This window comes from Rhea americana, unplaced genomic scaffold (genome assembly GCF_003343005.1).
Source record: "Rhea americana isolate MKP2758 unplaced genomic scaffold, rheAme1 scaffold_51, whole genome shotgun sequence".
NCBI classification, from domain to species: Eukaryota; Metazoa; Chordata; class Aves; order Rheiformes; family Rheidae; genus Rhea; species Rhea americana.
The window spans coordinates 4,478,082-4,500,991 of NW_028186657.1; the positions used below are offsets into that span (position 1 = coordinate 4,478,082).

The 22,910-nt window shown below is 38.3% G+C and overlaps 1 protein-coding gene across 2 annotated transcripts in view; it reads right to left on the minus strand.

Annotated features, from left to right (window-relative positions):
• The window catches only part of CLINT1 (clathrin interactor 1), a 52,499-nt gene extending 32,825 nt beyond the window's left edge, over positions 1-19,674 (minus strand). For both annotated transcript variants that reach the window (XM_085317964.1, XM_085317963.1), the window contains exon 1: positions 19,485-19,674. In XM_085317964.1, coding sequence (XP_085174090.1) covers positions 19,485-19,525 — 41 coding nt within the window. In that variant the 5' untranslated portion in view covers positions 19,526-19,674. The remainder of the gene's footprint in view (positions 1-19,484) is intronic.
• Positions 19,675-22,910: the final 3,236 nt, after the last annotated feature.

A 22,910-nucleotide genomic window follows, 5' to 3' on the forward strand; every position in this document is an offset into this window, starting at 1 on the left:
AAAAGTAACAAAATTAACTTTAAATTTAGTCCATAACAGAATGTCATTGACTCAGGAGAAAAAAAAATTCATAACCTCACTTGTTGATATAGTAAAGGAGGATATTACGGTAACAGYCTCAAAGTCTACATCCACAAAGCCCAGTAAGAATACATTAACACACCTCTATGTTATGCTTCTCAAGAYTGAATAACAAATAGATTGCTTTTCCCAATCAAAATAGGACAATGAATGACAGCATMTGAAAAATACACAGTAAAGAAATCCTGAAGTTAGAGCGTAAGGAAAGTTTGCTTTGAATCTAACTGAACAAGGAAAGACATACACAGCTGGGTCATTTATTCGTTTTCTATACCTCCATCCAAACCTTAATAAGATTTTTACAGTGAGGTACATGCATAAAAACAGGAGTATTTTTTCCACAAGGATGGTTTGTTGCCAGTATGGCAGCAACTTCAAAGCAAGCCACTGAACAAACCCAGCAGCAACTTCTGTCCGAGGCTGAGCTGAGGTTCTGCTCGTACAATTAAAATGCAGATCTTCTCTTACGGCAACAACTTTCCTCCTAAATGTTGGGTTGTCTTTCATATGAGAAGCTGGTAGTCTTCCACCGTAAGACTAGACAGCATCAACTAAGTACTGTTACCTGATACACAGTGTCTGTTTGGATAGTATTCATAAAACAAAAGAACAGCAGGTTTTCGGATTTCCCAAAACACCGTACAGGGCTGAAAACTTAGAAGTGGTGAGGAGGGAAGTATATAGCTTTGCTTTTAGAAGTTTAGGATTGCAGCACCCATATTTATTTTTTAAAAGAATGAATGGAAACACTATGAAATAATGCAAGGAAAGTGAACATTCAACAGCTGGACAGAAGACAACGCAGATACCAATAACACTTTGACAATGAGTAGTTACCCAAAAGACCCTAGCCAATATGTATACTTGCATTTAAGATTAAGCCTTTGGAGAGGGGAAACATACCTTTACCTCCATCATTCACATTGAGTCATGCATCTAAAGTATCTTTAGTATTTAAATTAAAATGTTCTTATACTGCAGGAGTGGAATTAGATGAAAAGCTTTCCAAAAGTGTTTTAAAAGTTCTTTTAAAATTAAATGACTCAAGCTTATGGTGGTTTTAACTGCTGACAGCACACAGTGAAATAATAATAATAATAATAATATCCCCAAACATTTGAATACAGGATACATCTTTCTCACTCCCAGATGCAGAAAACTCAGTATCTATGAAGTTAGTTAATTTCTAGAAGTGTTTTCATTTGCCAATTAAAAAAAGGTCATTTAATACTTATCAGGGCATGAAATATTTTTACCAGAGCATTTGAACTGGTAACCCCAAAAAACAAATGATTCAGATCCTCAGAGCACTGCCTCACAAACCGCTAGGGGCCAGCACACCATGCAAGAAACATTGCATAAAAAGTTGGATCACATCAACTACATTTATTTCTACTAGCATCAGTTGCTTTAAACTCTGAGAGATTCAAGTTGATCACTGATTCAGACTTGCGATTCAAAAAAATGAAAGGATCTAATACTGAAAACAAACCCAAATCCAAAAGATGCATCTCAGCACCACCCTGTTATTGCCTACTGTTACTCCATGTCACTACCTTAGAGAGTTCAGTAAGCAGACTGATTCATGGATAGAGGACAGAAAGAAAGACACCACGTAACCATCTGTTTTCCCAAATAGCATAATGACAAATCAGAAATGTACCTAATGTTACTGCCAATTACACAGAAAAAGAYACTAATCATCCACAAAATAAAGACAGTGTTGCTCTTCCTTTCAGTTAACTCAGATGCTAGATTTTAGCCAACAACTGTTTGTCTTAGCAAAGGCAAACTAACTAAAAAAAGTAACAAATTTTGTCCATTTTCGTTTTGCTCCTGTCAGTACTGTCACTTCTGTTATAAAACATACAGCTTAGATTTAGAGTCTTACAGATGAAACATATGGATACCAAATATGAAGCCAGTAGTCCACATTCAGCTAAGAAACAGATGGGTACCCATCTGCTAAAATACCGCAGGTTACACTGAGGTAACAGCTCAACATTAAGTGATACTTGACCATTTAAAGTTACTTAAAAAAAAAGTGCTCAGAAGTATTACAAATAGCACAACAGATAACTTAATACTTAAATACATGGTATTACAGACCTTCTAGGCAAGTTACAATTACACTTTTTTCTGACCAATACTATCACCTTTATTGCAGTACAATACAACCCTAAATACATTTGCAGTTTTTCCAAGTTAACAGTTTCATAATTTGTGGCAGATGTGCAAGGCAAACTGCACAGAAAAAGATAAGCCAAGAAAAACATCCTGATGTCCACAAATGAATTATAACTTGTGGGAGGAAGGAACTATAAAGCTATTTCCTGCACTGTACAACTTTTAATCACAAAAGAGTACCAAGTAAACAAGATAACCCAAAATCCACCACACACTTTCAAAAAAGGACGGCGACTGTAAGAACTGCAGTCTTTTACAGCACTCAGAAGATCTGTTACTCAGAAGTTACCACTGCATGTGCTGAAGTCTTCCCTTTCAAAGTTCTTCTCCATCAGAAATTACCCAACTGCAGTTTGCTATATTCTTAATTTCTTTTTTAAATTGCTATGCTATAGCTGGAGTAGTTTTTACAGATGCTGGGAACATGAGGTGACCAATTATGCAGTAGGTTTAAAGCGTATTTGGGTTAAGAAAACTTTTTCCACAGTTTATCAAGAGTGGTTCCATCTATTACAGAACCCCTGTAAGTGCTGTAAATACTTTCAAGTTATTATATAAAACCATATTATATGGTTTACACCAACAGATACATGACTGCTTTAAATACGTGAATGTGTTAACAATTGTAGGGTACCAATATATGGTGACAAATAACTTCCCTAACACAGAGAATTTTGCCAAGTTAATACTATCAATAGAGGTTTCGACCACTCCTATAAACAGCTTTTCTTCATCTAAAACTTATGTTTATTTCCCCACTCCTAGATGGATTTTTGGTCCCAAACACGCATATCCATGACATTCTTCAATCCCTAATGATTAGACAATCTTCACTTCAAACACACCTTTCAGCAGGCCTCATTTTTAGAGGCTTAATAGGTGCTGTGATTTTATTTACTATGCTTCATATTAAACCTTTATAAAGGTGACTTAACATTTTGTTATGCTAGCAAGTAGAATCAACCAAAATGTAGTTGAAATTAAGAGTACAAATAAATCATTCTTATGAGAAATCAGGGTTATCTTAAGCACAAACAACAATTTCACAAACAAATGTAAACAGCTGCCTTTCAAAAGTTCCTCTTTTCAAGGCAACATTTTTACACTTTGGTGGAACAATTACATGCTAAAACAGTAACCATTTTCCGGACAGAAAAGCAAGGCTTTTCTGGTCCTCTGCAAGACTTCTGTCTCCTTGTACCGATGTGAACAYGCACCTGGCTTATTAGATTGAAGTCACTGCTTAGTGGGCCCTATTCCTTTAGCTTTAACTGTTCCCAGAGTTGAGAGACAATATGTTTAAACAAGAGCATTTATTTGATCAAAAAGTGGAACTACAGAACTTGAATAACTTTCTGTAATTGCAGAACTAAAGATACCATATGTATTTTGCAACCAGATGACATTTATTTCTGCTCAGCCCTCAGACTTATTCACCTGCTTTGCTCATTATTTTTCATATTTTACTCTGTAAAAAGTTGCCATTAACAAAAAATATAGTTAGTTGCATCTGCTTATAGAATTCGGTCAGATCTCACTTCCTTCAAGACTGAGCCATAATCACTAGATATTTTCCAAATGCTGCATTCAATCAACTGTTTTTAGTCTGTATTTTCTTGCACTGTATACAATTTCAGCAGTAACCTTTCCTGAAAATAAAAAGCTCCAGTTTCAAGTGTTCATAATGACTTGCATAAGCCACTTTCTGAATAAAATATCTAAWACTACTTCCTTCTTTGTTCATACAAAGATACCATTTTCAAGCCCACACCTCAAGTGTTTCAAGCATGTACAGAAAACCAACAGACAAAAAGACTGTACTCCCAGTCCATGAGCTTTCAGGATTAGGGCACAGATTTATTATTATTATTATGACAAGCCTTATCCTCCTTTTAGAACAAAAAATAAAGAGGTAAAAAATTATATATTTTTTCAGAGGTCATTCAAGTTGTATTTACAGTCAACATTTATTTTTGAGCTAACACTAAACTTTCAGGCTGCATAAAACTTCAGCTCACTTGCRTACTCTAGACTTCCTCTTCTTGACCATAATGAATTTTGGGAGCGATCTTGGGACAGAGGAAGAAGAGGAGAAGAAAATCAGTGAAAAGAATATTCTATCAGTCGCTAGCTATCACGCTCCCAAAACTCTAGAACATCTTAAGTACAGAGCTCATTACACAACCATTTTCCTCCTACTTTCAAAAAATCCTTACTCTTCAGAGTATCAAAAAAATCTGTGCCATTACTACTTTAGAATGACCTCACAGATACAAAAACTCCTTTAGAAAGTCCCCTCAAATCCAAAACTGCAACTCTGAGCTATTTGTAACAGTTCAGTCGCTATTCACTTGAAATGTGTTCACTACAAAATTCCTACTAGGGTTTTCTAACACCATAAAAAGAGCACGTCATATTTCTATTATTAGTTCACAGTACCACAGCTGGTCAAGTAAAAGTCTTGAAGCCATACATGCTTGAGAGATACTAGCTGAATAGTTACAGATAAGAGATTTTACTCTGAAAAGCAGGAAAAACTACTCGATAATTACTTCACCTACGAAGAGTGCAAAACTACTAGGTGTTGCTAATCGGACTGTATTCTAAATAATCCAAACTTTCCTTACTCCAGGAATTAAGTTGGTTTTGAGTATTTATTGACAGATAGAATAGTTGGTGTAGACAGAAGAAAGGAATGCATATGCAACAATACAGGGTTTAATATTGCCAAAAATACCCTCACATTAAAGGGACTACACTTAATGATTCTTGTAGTTTCAGCTATCCCTTCAGTACAGGCTGAGTACCATTAAAACATTGCCTGAGTTTCAAATTTATTATCAATTAAGCATCATTTTAAATATAAGCTAGCTGTTCTACTAGGGAAGGTTGTTTAAAGTTTAAATAACGCAGATGCTAAAGCTTTTAACACACTGACTTGTTCTGTTCTGTGTAATCACTTTGATGCTAGTGCGCCCCAGCATTTTGCAATACGAACGCTTCCTCCACAACCATCTCAACAAAAATAAACTTGAGTAGAGATAACACCTCTAAGCAAAGAGTAAGCATCTGTTACAAGCCCTTCTCCAATCAGATCCACAGGCAAGGTACAGGTAAGCTTACCAGACCTGCCCCAAGTCCAGCCCTAAAAATCACTAGCCTTGCTCCCTCTAGCCTGCATGAGGGCTTCAATTCCTTTCAATTCCTCTCCCTGCCCCTTTAGGCTAAGGCAACCAGGGAGATGGCACAGGAGTCAAAATTGAAGAGCATCCTCCCAACACATGCCAAACACTCCCGAGTTCACAACGCAGTTTGCACTATAACCTAAGCATCCAGACCAGATCCAAAGGGGTTGCAGATTCCTTCTGCCTTCAATCCGGTTTGACTCTGTACAGCTTCAAACTTCCTCTGTGGCAGAGTCAAGCATTAGTGTCGTATTTCCTAAGAAAATCAGAGACATGCATCTCATCAACTCCAGAGTCTAGAAGTATGGTTCGAGCACTGAGTGAAGCAACCAAAAATCGAAAACCTACAGCAGCTGTTTTAATACAGCCTCATGTCCTGGAAAACATCTGAAAGAGAGGCAGATAATGCACTGGACTTTTTGGAGTGGGAGAATGGAAGGAGAAGACAATAATTTACACAAAGTTATCAAATTACAGGCTCATAACTAGTTTGTTTTTCTTCATCTAATCGAGTGTCTTTCAGCAGAACTGCAATACAGTAGATACTCAGTAGGACAGAGATACACTGGAGACTAATTTCTTCAGTATTTGTGTTCATCTAAAAAACAAATATGTAATTTACTGATCTTATTTCTAGACATTATGGATTTAGTTCCACAGTTCCTGCTGTTTGTAAACAAAAAAAAGCAAACAAAATCCACAAAACAGAAAAAGCCATACCACACACCCCAGAAGCCAAAACAAACAGCCCCCCCTCCCCTCAACTCTTCAGCATTCCTGATTTCAGGCCTTTTCCTGAAAATAATTTAAATTAAAAGAATTAGAGCTGATTGATCTCACTAGAGAAACTGATCAGCTTTTCTCAAAATTGACTGCTTACAGTCTACTGCTTACTCACAGCTAGAAGCTGAATGCAAGAATTGTTCCATGGATTAGAGCACTACATTAACTGCTATTCCCTCCAGCTGAAATACATCTAGGGTCAATGTTTCCTTTCACAGCCAGTACCAAGATCTAATCCAGAAAAGACCACTACACTTGTCAAACAATTTTAGAATGATGTGGTCTTAAAGCAAGACTGCACTGAGTACATCCAGATCCAAGAGCCTTATTTCTTGACTCTACTCCACACAACCATAAAAAAAGAACACCACTGAGACCCTTTTGTATTTCAATATCTCCAAGAATATTTCACTTTTCCTAGGAAGGAAGCTAAAGCCTCCCCTGCACCTCATCTTGCTAACAAGTGAGAACAAGAAAGCCCGTAGCTTAAAAATAATAGCAAATAATAAGACTTCAGTGTTAAAAGCTTTGCTATGAGCCACCAACATAATATTTTCATAATCTCCATGTCACTGCAAATATTCCATTATTCTGAATGCCTTTTTAGAACTTATTTAAAACATTTCACATTTTTCTGAAATAAAGTCCTGAAACACAAAAACTTTTTTTTTCATGACTAACAGAAGGAAAAAAAAAAAACAACACTTTTAATGTAAATGTGCTGTGCTCACTATTACAAAGCAGCTCTAATGGTATTAACATAAACCAGAATAAGCATACTGCTCAGGATCAAGTCAAGTCTTTCTACTTTTGTCTTTTTGACTAACTGTCTGATGAAGCAACTGATGATCATCTAAATATTTAGCCTCAATATAATGCACAGACGCGATGTTGTTTAACCTACATGGGGTAAACRAAGTCACTCACCACTATCGTGTTTCCTGCCCACACGGCCTCTCTGTCAGCCACACTGGGTGGGAGGATATCAAGTGATACAGTCCCTCTTCCTATTCTCTCTGCCCAAAGCCTTTGGCCCCAAATATTCAGTTCATAGAAACCTTTACTTATTCACAGTTTGTTCATTGATTTGGTTAACAGCAAATCTTGCTGTTTCTCTTTTCAGCCTTTCCTGTATTATTTTGTACCCAGCATATTATAGTCCCACTAATCACATTGTTTTAAAACAGGACATCGTCACAGCAGATCTATCCAAAGTTTTCTGAAAAGAAAGTATTTAAGTTCATCTACCTTATCCTTCAATCTAAAATTTGTGTAGAAATGAACACACAGTCAGTTTAGATTTTCTATTTGCACCCATTTAAATTTTATCTTCTAACTGTTCCTTACTTGACTCCTTAGTTTCCCCTCCTCCTCTTTACTGGGGGATTCAGTTTTTGTGACTTGACTTCACAAAAGGAGTCTCAAGATGTTGGTTGTTTTAACCTCTTATCAATTTGGTTCCATTTTGGCTTCAATACAACTCCTTCTTCCTGTACAAACTCCCCCATTCCACAGATCCTGATACATCTGAAACCCTCCTGCTTACATCATTTTCTTAACCACATATTAAGGCAGTTTTTCCTCCATTTGATCCTGCACACATTGCTAGCATTATTTCTGAGACTACTTGCACTTAAATTCTTATCTTTATCATCCTGCCTAAGAGCTCAAGAACCTCACTCCTACTCTTGCCAATGACACTGCTACTCACATAGACTGAAATTAGTAGTAGCTTTTCTCCAACACTTCCTAAAAGCCTATCCAAGTACATCGTAAAGTCTGTCATCTTCCTGCGCAACAGGCAAGCCGTTATTCTAGGTCTTTTTTTGGCATAAATAATGTGTTTGTGACTATATTGTTCACACCTACAGTACACCCAGGATCTCTAACCAGGAGTCCTAACCTCAAGATCGTTTTTTTGTTTGTAGACACCTATCTTTTACAATAGGTCCAATAGAATTATTTCTTTCTTTATAAGCTTGAGGCCTTCCTCCTGTGCAATTACATCAGTTAGCATCTCCTGATCAAGTAACTTTATTAAGATTATACCAAATTTATGTGGACAACGAGCTCCGGCAATCAGCAGTTTCCCACCATTTCTCCTATAGCATCTTATTACATAGGCTAAGCATGTAACTATGCAATAGTAAGTTCAGCAAGTACCTAACCTGGTCCAACAGTGTCAGAAAACTCAATTCTTTGGTGTGGTCCTGTGAGCTTAGATAAGTTCCATGGACAGATTACAATGCAAGCCACCAAAAATGTACTTTTTCAGTTACGTCAGTAAAGATACAACACTGACGCTTTGCATGCACACAGTTGGGAAGATGGGCTGTAACAGTAAGGGAGACTTTCAAATCTTAGCAATAGCATTCATATGAAAGGAAAGAAAAAGGACTATTTCTTTGATTATTTAAGTGTGTAATTCTCTTTGGCCAAATCACAGTAGTTCAACTGATACAAAAATTAGAGATGAAGCTTAAGGCACATGAAACAAGATATCATCATTATAATATTCAATATTTTATTAAAATTTTTAGATTAGTAGCTTACATTAAATAAAAAGGGTAGCTTGGCAAAAACCTGCAAGTTAACAAAAATGTATCTTTTACTCCAAGCTAACACTTTTTTGCAGGAAGTGTCTGACAAATCACATACAAACTAGCTTTCAAAATGCCAAGCAATGTTTATTTGTGAATGATAAGGACCCACTGTTTCCTCTCCTTTCATAGGTATTGTTTGTTAAACTGGTTCCTCCAGGAGATCAAGTAACTCTTCAGGCCTAAAAGGTAACAAGAGCTGTTTCCTTTTGCTAGGAGCCCCAGTTTCCAATTTCTGTCCACATACAGATGATGTCTTCAAATTAAACAATGAATTTACCACAAAGCACTTTTCAGTATGATTCAATACAGAAAAAAAGTATTTCTCACTGATTCACAGCAAGATTACTGGATTTTTACAGTCTAATGTCTGTAACTATAGAAGTAGACTATAGTTATTCTGTACATAAAAAACTGAGGCTGGCAGTTTAAAGGCTAAGAGAATCCACTTTCCAATCAGAACTCTACCAACACTAAGTTTAAATTCTCTAAAGCAATTCAGTAATGTCTTTGGTGAGACAAAGAAACTGCCATGTTACTAAGTTAGCTCACTTAGACACTAAACACCTTTGAACAGAAAGGGTTTTTTCCACCTCTTTCCATGATCAGATGGAAGAGTAATTAAAATAAGTAATCAACACAAGGAAGAATTATTAAAGATGACAGCAATCATTAAGAAATTAACTCTAATAACAGAAATAAGATACCAAGAATGAAATTTACTTTTCAGAGATCCACCCACATTAATTCCAACAAAATTACCAAAAGTTATCAAAAGCCTTTTAAGTTCAAAATGGACTTAGAGAAACCCTCAACTAAATGGTCTTATGAAACACAGAACAGCTTCCAATGATCACAGGGATTTATTTGTTTATTAAATATATAATTTTATCATGACAGAAAACACTGAGTATCTACTGTATATACATAAGATGTTTCTAGATAACTGGCAGGAGGAGGGAGGTAAAGAACCACCAACAAAAGCATATTATCGTTATGAGTTGGGATGGAGAAGAGAAAAAACAACATACTTAACTCCCAGTGGGTCTCATTATTATTACAACAGATTAAAAAAACATGCAGGTCAGTCTCATTAAACAAGTTGGATACACATTAATATTTCTAATTGTATCCCAAATGAGCCAGTTAATATCTATTAAGCATGCAGTCAGTATTTAACCGGTTAGGGTGATACAACACACTATTTGGATGAAGGGAAGGGTGAGTGTGCCAGTTTTCATGCAATTTTCTTAAAACATACAAACGCATACTAGAGATGCTGGCACTGTCTCGTTAGTTCGATTTTTATTTGTAAATCAACCACATCCAGAAATATTTAATCTATTTGAAATTAATACTCTGCATAGAATACCACTTTTACCACTTTATATCTGAAATAAATGCYCCTAGTATTTCTAGTATAATTAGCTACTCTGCACCCTGCAGAGTAACTGCAGTTCTGCAGAGTTGTTGCATCCTGAGACTACTTTCAACCTGAAAGATTTAAAGTAGAACCATGCCAGATAAACAATTACGCACTTCAAATTACAGCTTTTCTCACAAATCAGGGACTTGAGAATTAAACCAGAATGTACAGCTTTGAAAATACAATGATATGAACATGGGAAGGTTAGCACATAAGCCTGAAACAGAGCGATATACGAGAGGAACAACTAAGAAATTTACATTTAGAATTTGTGATTTTCCTTTAAGAGCATTTTTGCAAGTAACAAACCATTAATGTTGCAGTTTCAAAACTGACTTAAAGCTACCAAAAATTGCATAATCATCAAAAATGGTCCCAGCCCATCTTATCATCTTATCTGTTACCAGTGCAAGCACTTGCAGCCCCACAAACAGCTGCTTATGCAGCACCATGCAGATCCATTTGTAAACTAACCATACAAAATAAAAGGATTTTTTTAAAGCTGTATCAGCAAGCTAGTAAAAGCAAATACTGAGCTACACAACAGAAGCACAAGGAAGGGAATAACATTGAATGGTCAAGTATGAAAGTGAGACTTTTTTTTTTTTTCAACAACAGAATAATCTTAGAGCTTCTTCATCCACTTTTGAAACCACATCCTAAGGGTGTAGTTCAACTGCTAAACCTGTCTCTGCCCTCCCTTGCCCTCAGCCACTTATTCTTACCCAAATACCATTCCTTCCTTTATGCCAGTACAAATATTTGTGTGACCATAGAATCAACTATACCAGGGAACTGTTCCAGCTGAGAACTAAATTGGCAAAAACAACTGGTTAGTCTGGGGGAGATATTCTCTGATCAGGCAGAAAGTATGCTAGTGCCAGCCAAAGGGAGGCAGTGGAAATGTGCAGCCTGTGGCAGGAGGCAGACTGAAATCTCTTTCAGTATCAGTCTATGCCTACACTGACTATGAAACCATAACCTAAGATTTTCATCGCTCAGGCTGTGTTTTCATATTTCCAACAGTGCTGCTGAGGCAGTTTGAGACTTCAGGGCAACCAAGAAGGGAGACTCAGACATAAGAACATGTGTCCTCCAGTTATGCCAGCTTCAGCTGTCTCTCTCTTCTCTCCCCTCACACCTTGACACTGTCCCCTCAGGTGCACACGCGCAGCTGCATGGTAAACCAGACTAGGGAACCAGTCTAACTGAGAAACAAAAAAAACTCTGAAATCCTTCTGGGATGTTCCTCTAACCAGTTAACTGCATGGCAACCCAAACTGCCAATACTTCATAGCAAAAGATATAGGAATAAATAAATAATGAAGATCTAATCTAATATCGTTACCAAGAAAAATGCTTGAAGAATCACAGCCTGACAGCTTCCTAKAAACAGCAAACTAACAACTTTTTAAATGGTTTCACACAACTATCTTCACAAACACTTGCATTTTAAATACGTACCCAAGCTAAATTTAAGCTTACTTTTCAGAGAGGCAAAATAGAGGGACTATTTCTTCAAGAAAGGGTTGTGCTGTTCTCTTTAGAGAGACTGTAAGAGCATCCTTAATCCTTAAAATAAAACTTCCGCTACACTGCAGCTGTTTATTCCTAATGGAGTGGGTAAATAAAGCTCATGCTCCAAGTTGAAGACCACAACAACTATCAATCTTTGTCTATAACTGTGCCTCTGCTTGACCTATGCCCAGAAGATGAGGCATACTACAAGGAGCTGAAGAAAAATCAATTGCAAAACTGAATACATTATTCTCTTGGTACATTTGCTACTAATTTAGTCTTTCCTTTTCTTCCCCTGTATTAGCTCTGCATTATGAATAAAAAAAAAGTGAAGTAAGCATGTAAACAAAAAAGCAGCCTGTAAAACAAGGAACTTTAAACAGATTTATTCTATATACATCTTTGTTTTAGGAAAAAAAGGCTACTAAAGGGAGTAGTTGCTCTACTTTTTCTRAAGTCACTCACTTAAGTCAAGGATTCTCAAGATTTTTTTTAATACTGTTTTAATATTAGCTCAGAACACACACCGGTAGTTTGGAAGTTGAGGTTATACATCAAACAGCACTCTAGCAAAGTATTTGGAACACATGAAAAAACAGTTGCTTTAAATATGCTACAGAAGTTAAGAGTTTACCAGCTTGAAATGGAGCGTCTTAGAACTCCGGTTTGTGGACAAACCATGTCCCAAACTTCAGATTGAAGGAGAGAAGTTCAAAATGAAGCATACAACTTTCCTAAGGAACACCACATTTGTGCATTCTAAACCTGCCATCAAACAAGGCAAAGAGCTTAATTCATTCTCCACTATCTAGTATTTCTGTTCTTACAAGAGCTAAGCTGTTTTACATAAACACAAAAATTTAGTTGAAACTTTAAATGGAGGTATAAATGAAGTTCAAGAATCAGATTTATAATATCAAAGATTATATTTTATGACCACTACTGTTACAGTTACTTCTTTAAATAGGCAATCCTGATTACTTCCAAAGTGTTGTGAAATGCACCACTGTCTTCTGTAATTATATCTGGGGTAAGAAATAATCTAGTATTTTCTAATACACTGTACCTCACAATACAACCAAGAGAAATTAGCAGAGATCTGAGAGTTGAACACTTTGACCTTTTTGACCACAACTGAACACAGTGCTGTAGGTACAGCTCTTATCAAGCAGAAACCTAGCTTTACCTCTAGTAAAGTGACACAAAATTTTAAAGTACTTCAAATCCATAAATGTTCTAGGATACATACCATTTAGTTTCTCCGAAAACATGTGACCATTGCCTTAACTAGTATTATGCAATATACTAACTGTTTTATAATGTGTAAAAGGGCAACAATCATCTGAAAGAGCTCAAACAAAAGCACCACTTCAAGGAGTGTGCTGATGAAGCCTGTGTATTTGGTCACAACTTCCTTACACTTCAACTTATATTATTAGCTTACTTTGATTACTCTATTGATTGAATATTCAAACGGGAGAATGGTGCATCTATGTACATGAGATAATAGAGCATAATAATTTCAAAGATATTTATCACCAATACTAAATTATATGCTCTAAAAACTACAATTATTTTTACTCCTTCTTAAAGAAATAGTTAGAGCAACTCTTTTCAAAGTTAAGTGAAGCAGGAATGCCCTAAGAAATAAGGGCTATGGCAGTGGCTTACTAGATACAGCGACACACTACTGCAGAGCCAAATGATACGTTCAAATAGTCTTTCTTTGCATTCCCAGGAGTACTGCTTCTCTCAGACTGCCTGATAACTGAGCAGAGGACAAGTCCTTACAGGACTGGAGATAATAATGATGACCTTGCTCGTAATAATGATACAAAATGCTGTTGTTAGAGCAGCTATCAGCAGGACATCTCTTAAGCAGCAACAGGAGGATAGTGAAGGTTAACTATCCCTTACATAAAACAATGAAAGGGCTTACTGCTCTGAAGATCTTGCTTTTGCAAACCAAAATAAACCTTCAATACAAAGAAAACTAAATGATCCTGGAACAGGAGCAAATGAGTTTACAGTAAGGTCAGACAGCAATAAACTAGTATTAGACAGTTATGTACCCCTGTGCTGGATACCTCAGGAGAGAGATGATTTACCACTATACCTGTTATCACTGAGCCAAACCATACGATACTTTTGGTCCCTGGACAGAAAGAAAAGTGCCTGTAAACAAGAACAATTACAAGCACATTGGAAAAGAGGAAAGTAGCTGGGCAAGATGATTTAAAACTTCCAGCTGAGTAACAAGTATAATCCCACTTACACATTGGTCAAACATAAGCATACCACAGGCAGTAAGCAACTGAAAGTTACATGTAAGTCACATAACTGTAGAGTTAACTAGTAGTGTGTATTTACCATATTAATAAACACAATGTAGACATAACATGAGCTGCCACACAACAACATGAGACCACGAGCCAGCAAATCTGGTTTTAATCTTCACCAACTCACTGCAACTTGGTTCACTTGACAATTTTCTTTTTCAACATCGGTGAAGTAGGGCTAATCCAGAAATCTCTACTCCTCAGCAGAAGAACATGGATTAGTTTGCATGCTATGCTTTAAACTACAACAGCTAGAATCTGCAACTATCCAAAGCAGAAATTCACTCTACTTTGCCAAGAATTATCCTTCTCTTTACAGTGCTTCTAATGGTATGAGCTAAGGAAAATATACCCTGTTAACTAAAAGCATTTCTCGTTTAGTTTGCTGTATTAGAGCTGATTACAGTAGCTTCAATCCTTCYTTTTTCACTTACTTTAAAATAATTCCTCCTTGTACAGACATAACATCAGAACAATTGGCAGAAGACCCTAGTGCCCAACTTAAAAAAAAAAAAAAAAGGATTCTCAAGGAATATAGATTCTCAAAGGTAATAAGGTAATAAGTGCTTCTACCATTTAATGTGTGTATAAACATTACAATCAGTTTTAACCTGAGAAAAGACACCTTGGTCTCCATTTCAAGATAACTTAAAATATGTAATATTCGGACAATTCATCAACCTTGCAARATGTAGGAAAATATAGCTCTGTAACAAAAATCCCATTCTATCTTATAAGGGAGTACAAATACATTCCTGCTCAGGTACTAGAAAGCTGTGCTCAAGAGCAGTATCAGCAAGGAAGTTAGGACATAGCTATAGGGACAAATTAACCCTAACCATACTTAATTGAAAGGAGGTAGGGAAAAATAGTAGGATGGCTGTCATGTTCTTAACACTGTAAAGAAATTCACAGGCTCTCTTCTTTTCAATACTTATCCAAGAAGCTCCAAAACTCAGCTACAATTATTTCACTCACCTAAACCAATTCAAATGAGCATCTAGATTACAGTCTTTTATACATGCTCATCTATCACCTTGACCAGATTTTTAATTAGGCTATTTCTTTGCTCTCTAATGTGTGGAAGGTGCTTAGCATAAGATCTCTCATACTCTAGGTCACAAAAGCTAAATATGGTAATGAATTTTTAAAGAAAATGGCTGTAAAGTCATCACCTTGTGACACAAGCAACAATCTAATCTCTGTGGGTCCAAAGGTTAAGTTTTTCCCTCYACCTTACTTACAGCACATCCTACATACCTGGGACGGAAACTAGTTAGCCAAAACATTAAGCTATAACATCTTTTACTGACAGAGGAATTCTAAGAGAATTCCAAACAGCTTTGCCAACTATGTATGCACAGTCTTCTACGTTCAGCATAAGAACACTGAGCTAGGGTAACAGTGTACAGAAACACCGCAATAGTAGTTCACTCAGGAAAATAAACTAAGAATCACAACAGGTTCTGCTTCAAGGAAAAGGGAATATTCAAAGTCAAGGAGAGATGTGATGCCAGGTTCAAAAGATAGGCCAATAAAGCCAAGTTAATACCTCTGTGCTATGGTTAAGTTAAAAATCACTCTAACGGGGTTTCTTAATATTTCCTGTTTTCTTCTTCAAAAGTTTTCATTCTTCAGAAAAACACCCCTAAAAATTCTACATAGAATCCAAGCACTACATACTTCTCTTACAAGATTAAAGAAGGAATATTCCAGGGTGCACAAAAATTCTAGACTTCTGTATCCAGGACTCCCAAACTTGATGTCAGAGACTACAAAACCTTCTGCCAACATAGCTGTTATTACACAATAGGCTAGTTGCAGTCTTTGTTGGTTTGACATTCAAAGCACATATGCACCTATACCAACAAAAACACGGTATTTTTGTTGTAAACTGTTTCTACACCAGACATGTATTTCCAAGGTTACAGAGCTCAGAACTGGCCAGCCTGCCTCTTAAGCCTCATGCAAGCTGCTCAAATACAAGGCTTACCCTCAAGCTGCATCACAGCAGCAGGGCTGTGCACGAGCAGGGATGCCTATGTAATCTGAACCCCCTGCTGCAGGAGACAGCAGAATATCCAGGAGTGCTGTTACCTGGCCACTCAGAGACAAAGCTACAAAATTCATCCTACAATAGCAGTGTACCTCCCACCTGCAAAATGTTCTTAGAACTCATATTCCCACCAGCTATCAGAAGTATGTGGCACACTTACATAGAGTGCAGTATGTAGCTCATGAGATCAGAAGAGCACTGTGCAGGAGGTGGCCAATTTAAGCCACACGGGCTATGTGTTTATGCGGTTGACCTAACTTAAGCCTATGGCAACACAGAATTTAACAAGAAGTCTACTACACTACTTCAGCAGTGACTCAAAATTGCCACCTGACTCACCATCTCTGCATCACACAACACTGTTGAAGTGGCATAGGTTTAGTTTGCCACTGCTCAAGGAAAATGTAGAATCTACTGCTACAGCATGTAGAAGTTCATTAGAGGGCTGCATTTATTCAGTCTACCTCCCAATTCAGTTTTGACCTACTGGGCAAAAAAAGAAACTACACAAGTGAATGTTTTAAAAAGTGAAAAGCCTTTATTCACAAAATAATGTGAAATACAGAGTTTATTCCTGAAAAAAAAAAGAGAGAAAATTTAGATCTCTACCCTCTAAACTACAAGCTAGCCAGACAGAAACTTGATCTAATTCCACATGAGAAGAATGCTTGTGCACATTGCAATACCTAGGAAGAACAAGGGTAGAAAGAACTTTGACATTTGTTTAGAAACCAGAAGAATAAAGTTAGAACAAAACAACTCTTACTAGGTGCAGACAAGCTTTAAGTCTCAAACTACTTCACAATATCTAACTTTAAAAAAAAAAAAAAGAGAGATTACTGTTCAATTGCACCAAATTCTAATCAAGGCACTTTAAAACTAAAAAGGAAGGTTAGTTACATTATCAACTATTGAACAGTGAGGTTAAAAAGAGGGAGAACAATACAGATCACACTATCTTGTCATATCTTAGAACAGTTTAAATCTAATACTCTATCATGTAGTCTTTCTAAATTTTAAAGAGATAAGGGCTATGATTTTATAATACAAATAATTACATCTTATGCAGAAAAGGATGCTGACCTATACTTTGAATTTCTAGGAAATGCTACAATAAAAGTAATAGTGGTGATTCTAGTGCGGGAGAACTAGGAAGCAGAACTGACCTACTAAACTTGATTGCTCAGTTTCTATTAAATTGAAGAAAGCATGAATACTAAAAATTTCAGTAATATCAACTACAAACCTMTATTTTTATTTCATACCTTGCAGTTTTTTTCTTAACATTTTTAGGTTCATAAAACCTCTAAAGACTTTAACAGCTTATTTCACTTACTGTTTCTACTTCTTTTTAAAATACATACATACATGCACACACACACACACACATTTGCCCACAGACATCAAACTTAACAGTGACTTAATCATATTATGGTTTTCTGAACTTTTACACACCAAAAAATCTGAGAATTGTTTAATACAAGTTCTCCAACTTGACACATCTCCAATCTAACCAAGCTAACAGCCACCTAAAAGCCCACGTAATGGCAAATTGAAAACAGATGAGCAAGCTGAAGTACTATGATAAGCATCAGCTGAATACAAAACCAAGATGTAGAGTTAACACCACYATCTCCCCTCCCCCAAACTATCAAAATTTACATTTTAAGGCTATTTGCATTTTCGAAACTACTATTTAATCATGTTTCTTTCTTTTTTTTTTTTAAAGGAAAGAAAAAGTCATTCTTAAAGTTCAGTATGTCCCTGCCACAGCATCTGCGGTTATTTAAGAAGAGGCTAACATGACATAGCCCCTTCTACAGAGAATTTTGTATCTCGAGGCTTTAAGACAGAAGACATTATGACAGATCTGTACTGAACACAATTGGGACTATTGATTTTGATGCCTCTAAATGCTATACAGTTCACTTCCCTTGGATAATGTTAGCCTCTGAAATTGAAGACTGTTCAGAAGTATTTTTCCGTCATTTGAAATTACTCGCTTCTTGTGCTTGATTTAAAAATTATAAGTCTTTTCCAATRCAGATTTCGATGCATTATTTGACTTATGAAATATCTTTAAAGTAAATATTTTAAACATAGTGATAGGGTGTAGCAATGTTATATCAATCATGAATACTATCATGAATAAGTTATCATTTTTCTCCAGTTTGTTGCCCTTAAACTAACCATTCTACATACAAGTTTAAGTATTGTTTGGGAAAAAAGAAGCTGAAAAAAAATCAATGTAGGACCTCAATTTTGAAAGACTCACCTTAACTTCCAAAGCTAGGCACAACTATTAGATCACATAATCTGATCTGGTACATACTCATCTACAAAATGTCAGCCAGTTATTCCTCTAAGAGGTCCACAAACTCAGGAAAGTGTTCTGAATTTATGCCTAATATTAAATAATCCAAAGATTATTTAATGGGGCAAAATATATATTTTTAGCCACCATATCAGAATTTCCTCATGCCTTTAATCAAGAAGTGGCAGAGAAACAAAACAATAATGTCATGTTCTCAGAGCAACACAGTGATCGTGATTATTACCACTACTGCCAAGTTTACAGTGGGAGGAGGTTCTACTCAAGGAAACCAGTCTGCAAACACCTGAACTATTTAAACGTTTAAGGGCTGGGACAGAGTATTTCACCCCTCTATCATGCTCCACCTCTAAGAGGCCCAAGGGCAGTGAGTCAATCGTGGTTGCAGCAGGGACACGTCTTTAGGGAGGAAGAAAAAAAACTCAAAGGAGAATGTGGTGACTTTGGAAGCACTCTAAAAACTGACTGCTGTACAGGTGGTTCCCGACGCCCCTCCTTMTTTCTCGTGTGACACTCCCGTTTCTTCCTAAGGAGCCCTGTGGCCATGACAGGCGGCGATCCAGCTGATTTTAACGGCTCAAGTCCCAGAATGGGCACACGTCCAGCAGAACCCTGGCAGGGAAGGGGGTGCCCAAAAGAAGCTTACCAAGACCTGCCAGGGCCCACAAGAGCCGGAGAGAGAAGGGAACGGACCAGCCGCAGCGGGAAGGCCAYGGAGCACCCGCAGGGCAGGCCCCGGCTGTCAGAGGGGCCCACGCCGCGGCGGGCGGGCGGGCAGGGGCCGCGCGGGGCAGCCACCCCGGCGAGGGCGCAGGGGCCGGGACAGAGGCGGGCGAGGAAGGAGGATCACGAGGGGGCGTGAGGCGGCCGCCCCGGCGGGGGAGGGCAGCGGCCATGTTGCGGGGGGAGCGCGGGCCCCGCTGAGGGGGCTCGAGCCGCCCCGGCCCCCCGCCCCGCCCGCTCCCCGCCGTACTCACGCCTTGTCCACCAGCTCCCGCACTTTCCACATGTTGAGCATGGCGCTGACCGCGCGGAGACCTCCCCGGCCTCGCTGCCCTCCGCCGCCGGCCCCACGAGGCCCCGCTCACCGCGCTCCGGGCAGCCACCACCGCGCCAGGCCCGCTCCGGCTGGCCGCCGCCTCTGCCAGCCGCGGCACTCGGCGCCACTCCCGGAAATGGAGGACTCCCCGCCGCGACGCCTCATGGGATATGTAGTTTCCGCGCCGGCCGGGCGCGGAGGCCGGGCTGGCCTCGCAAAGCCTGCTGGGAGCCGAAAGCCGGCGGGGCGCGGAGCCTGCTGGGAAGTTTAGTCGCCGGTGAAGAGCGCGGCCTCTCAACGCAAGGCTTTCTGGGAGTCGTAGTGCGGCGGCCTTGCCCGGGGGGCGCGGTGGCCGCCTGGCCCGGCCCGGCCCGGCCCGGCCCGAGCCCTGCGCTGGGACCGAGGTTTCTGCTCTCCGCGGCTTGGGCTGCAGCCCGGCCTGACCTGCTGCCGCCTTGCGGCCCTGTCTAATGCCGGGTTAGCTTCTCGACTCGCAGCCAACAGAGGCACCAGAGAGAGTCAGTGCAAACAGCCGGTTAAACTACAAAACACAGACATAAAAATCACGTTTGAATATGGTTTTATACCCCACTTTCATTATGAGGAACTCGTGTAAGAGGAGAATTCTGTCTTTATGACTTCTTGCTTGCTGCTGACGATGTACGTGCGGCCGCGGGCACGGCCTGCTGCGGCGGCGGGGTGAAGCGTGCGGAGGGCAGCGTGACCCACCKGGCAACGCGAGTGCAGGAACCTTGTCTCCGCCGCTGAGGAGAGATCAAGTCAATTGAGAGAAAGCCAAAGAAGAATCATATGCATTAAAGCTGCCTCAGGAGAATAGTAACTGTTATAACATACTTGTCAACAAGTGTTACAATACCATCTTCAAATGTTGTATTGAACAGGAATCACAACTCCCTTGGTATAATGAAAACAGTGAAGCCAGGGAAGTGATTTTATAATCAAGATTGTCAGGCAGTTTCATTATACATTTAGTTTTATTATCTATCAACTTGTTTTCAGCATGAATTTTGAATGACTAGTCCTGAGGGACTTTTTTCTCAGAAGAGATGAAAGTCAGTCCGCTATCTGTTTGCAAGTTACAGGACATGAACAGAGTGCCTGGATATTATGGTTAGTCTATAATACATTCCTGATGTGTATTTCTTGCTTGTGAGGTAGGACTACAGTTCTACTTGTAGGCATACTATACGGACCAAATTGTAAGAGAGAATTTTAATATCAAGCCTGTGTTTCATTTTAAGAAAATTACAGAAAACATAATGTGTTTTGCCTAAAGACATATATCTGTAAATTTTTACCTTACATTTTAATTATGTTTTCAGGCACAACAGCATTTGAAAGATGAGCTGTGACTTCACTTAATGATCAAATTACAGTGAATTCTTCTGAAAATTGGTTGCTCTTTGAACTAATCAGGAAAAGGTGCAAAAGCAAACAGCTGATCAATTGCCCACTTTCTGACATCCTGCTATATCTTTTTACATAGGTACTTCTATGGTTTCTTCCAGACATGTAGGAAGTGGCGAGTGTGGATGGATCTTTCCCCAGGTACAGATTTCCCATTCTTGTTTTTTTTCGGATTTCCAGTTTTCTGTGGCTCAGGGATTTGATACCAGAGTATTGGTGCTAAAGCTTTATGTTTAAGAGCACTTGATAAAATTTGGTTTTAAATTTGGTTTTATGAATTTAACTGATTGCTGTTTGAACCTATTTGTATTTTTAACTTCCACAACATTTTGTGGCAATGAATTCTAGAATAGAGAGTTGTGTGAAAAAATGATTCTCTTCAATTTTCTGCTTAATAGTATTGCTTGTTCAAGTATTATGAGAATTAGTGTTTAATAATTTCCTATTGCTCATTTTCTTGCCAGTTGTGAATTTTTAAGATAGATCTTATGATACTTGCTACTATACTGTTTTCTTCATTGTTTCTGTGACTGTGACTCTTGTTATACCTAGTTTTTTGTTGTGCAAAAGTTGTGCTAACCATACCTTTTCAGTTCTACTGTATCTTTTTTGAAACTGAAGGGGAGGAAATAACGCTACATGTTGTATTCAATATAAAGATCACCCTAATAATATTTTCTTYTGCGTTGACAGTTCCCCTCATAAGAGTTCTTAATGCTGCTTACCTTTTTGAATGCTACAGAACACCAAGCTAGTATTTTAAACTGGAAAACAACATCTATGGTGGCTGTTTGTGGCTGTTGTAATTTTGTGTTTGACTGAACTCAGTGCCAGTTTTCCTGTGCTCATTGTCCCCTCTGCTATGTGCCTTTCCATCAGGGACTAGGAGTGATAAGATCCTTAATTTCACATGGTAACACCTGGCAAAGAAAGCAGGGTGAGGACCCTTGTTCTTCATTATCTGCCTTTCAATTTTTGTGAATAAACCAAGGACACTGGTCTTCAGGAATGGGAGAGAAGAAAAGGAATTAAGTATTTCAACTGGAGGTAGCTAATAAGCAAAGTTTCTGACTTACTATTGTTATTTTGAAATTTGGCTTCAGTCCATTTTGGATCAAAATCAAATTTCTAAATATATTTCTGATGATCTGCAAGTTCCCCAGATTCTGCTATGGTGCAATGAAATTGATGTTTTTGTCTATGCTGATTTCCTCGAGCGGCTTCAGGCAGCTCCCAGAGTCCTGAGTGCTGGAACAGACCTGCCATGAATTGGCAGGTCTGATAGGCTGCAAGAGGCAGTTTACAGGGACCCATCTCTGGCCACACTTGGCAGGTGCACATGTCCCAGAGCCAAATCCACCCCCTCCTTTCTTTCCATCACGGATAACATTTGGAATGAAACAGTTGGAGGTCAGTGAACCCTCAGGATTTGACTGATTAATTTGTTTGGGTTTTTTTAACAAATCTTTCTTTCCATAATAAAAAAATAAAGTCCTGCTGTAATTATATGCTTCAGAAAAAGAGAATGAATAGGGAGAGAGTATTTTAGCATTTAGATTTAGTAGATAGTATTTTAGGCATAGCAGAGTAACAGTATATGCAGAAGAAAGAAAATAAAGCTGGAATTAAAAAGCAGTTAAGATGAAGGTGCAGGTCTTTTAAGCRTTACTAGCTATGTCTGGATGCAGTAATGGGGCAAGGAGAGACGAACGGCATTTATTGTCAATTTTAGGGTATAGTAAAAAGCAGGTCTTTATGTAAGATTGAATGCAACATGACTGACAGTAATTTTGCCATCCCCATTCTGTCAGCTACTGATAAAGTGCATGAGCATATGTATAATTTCTGAATGATGTGAAGATGCTTTCTGGTGCATAAGTAGTTGCTTTAAAGAAAGATCTGATCCATGTAGGTAGAGGATAATGCAGTTCCAAAG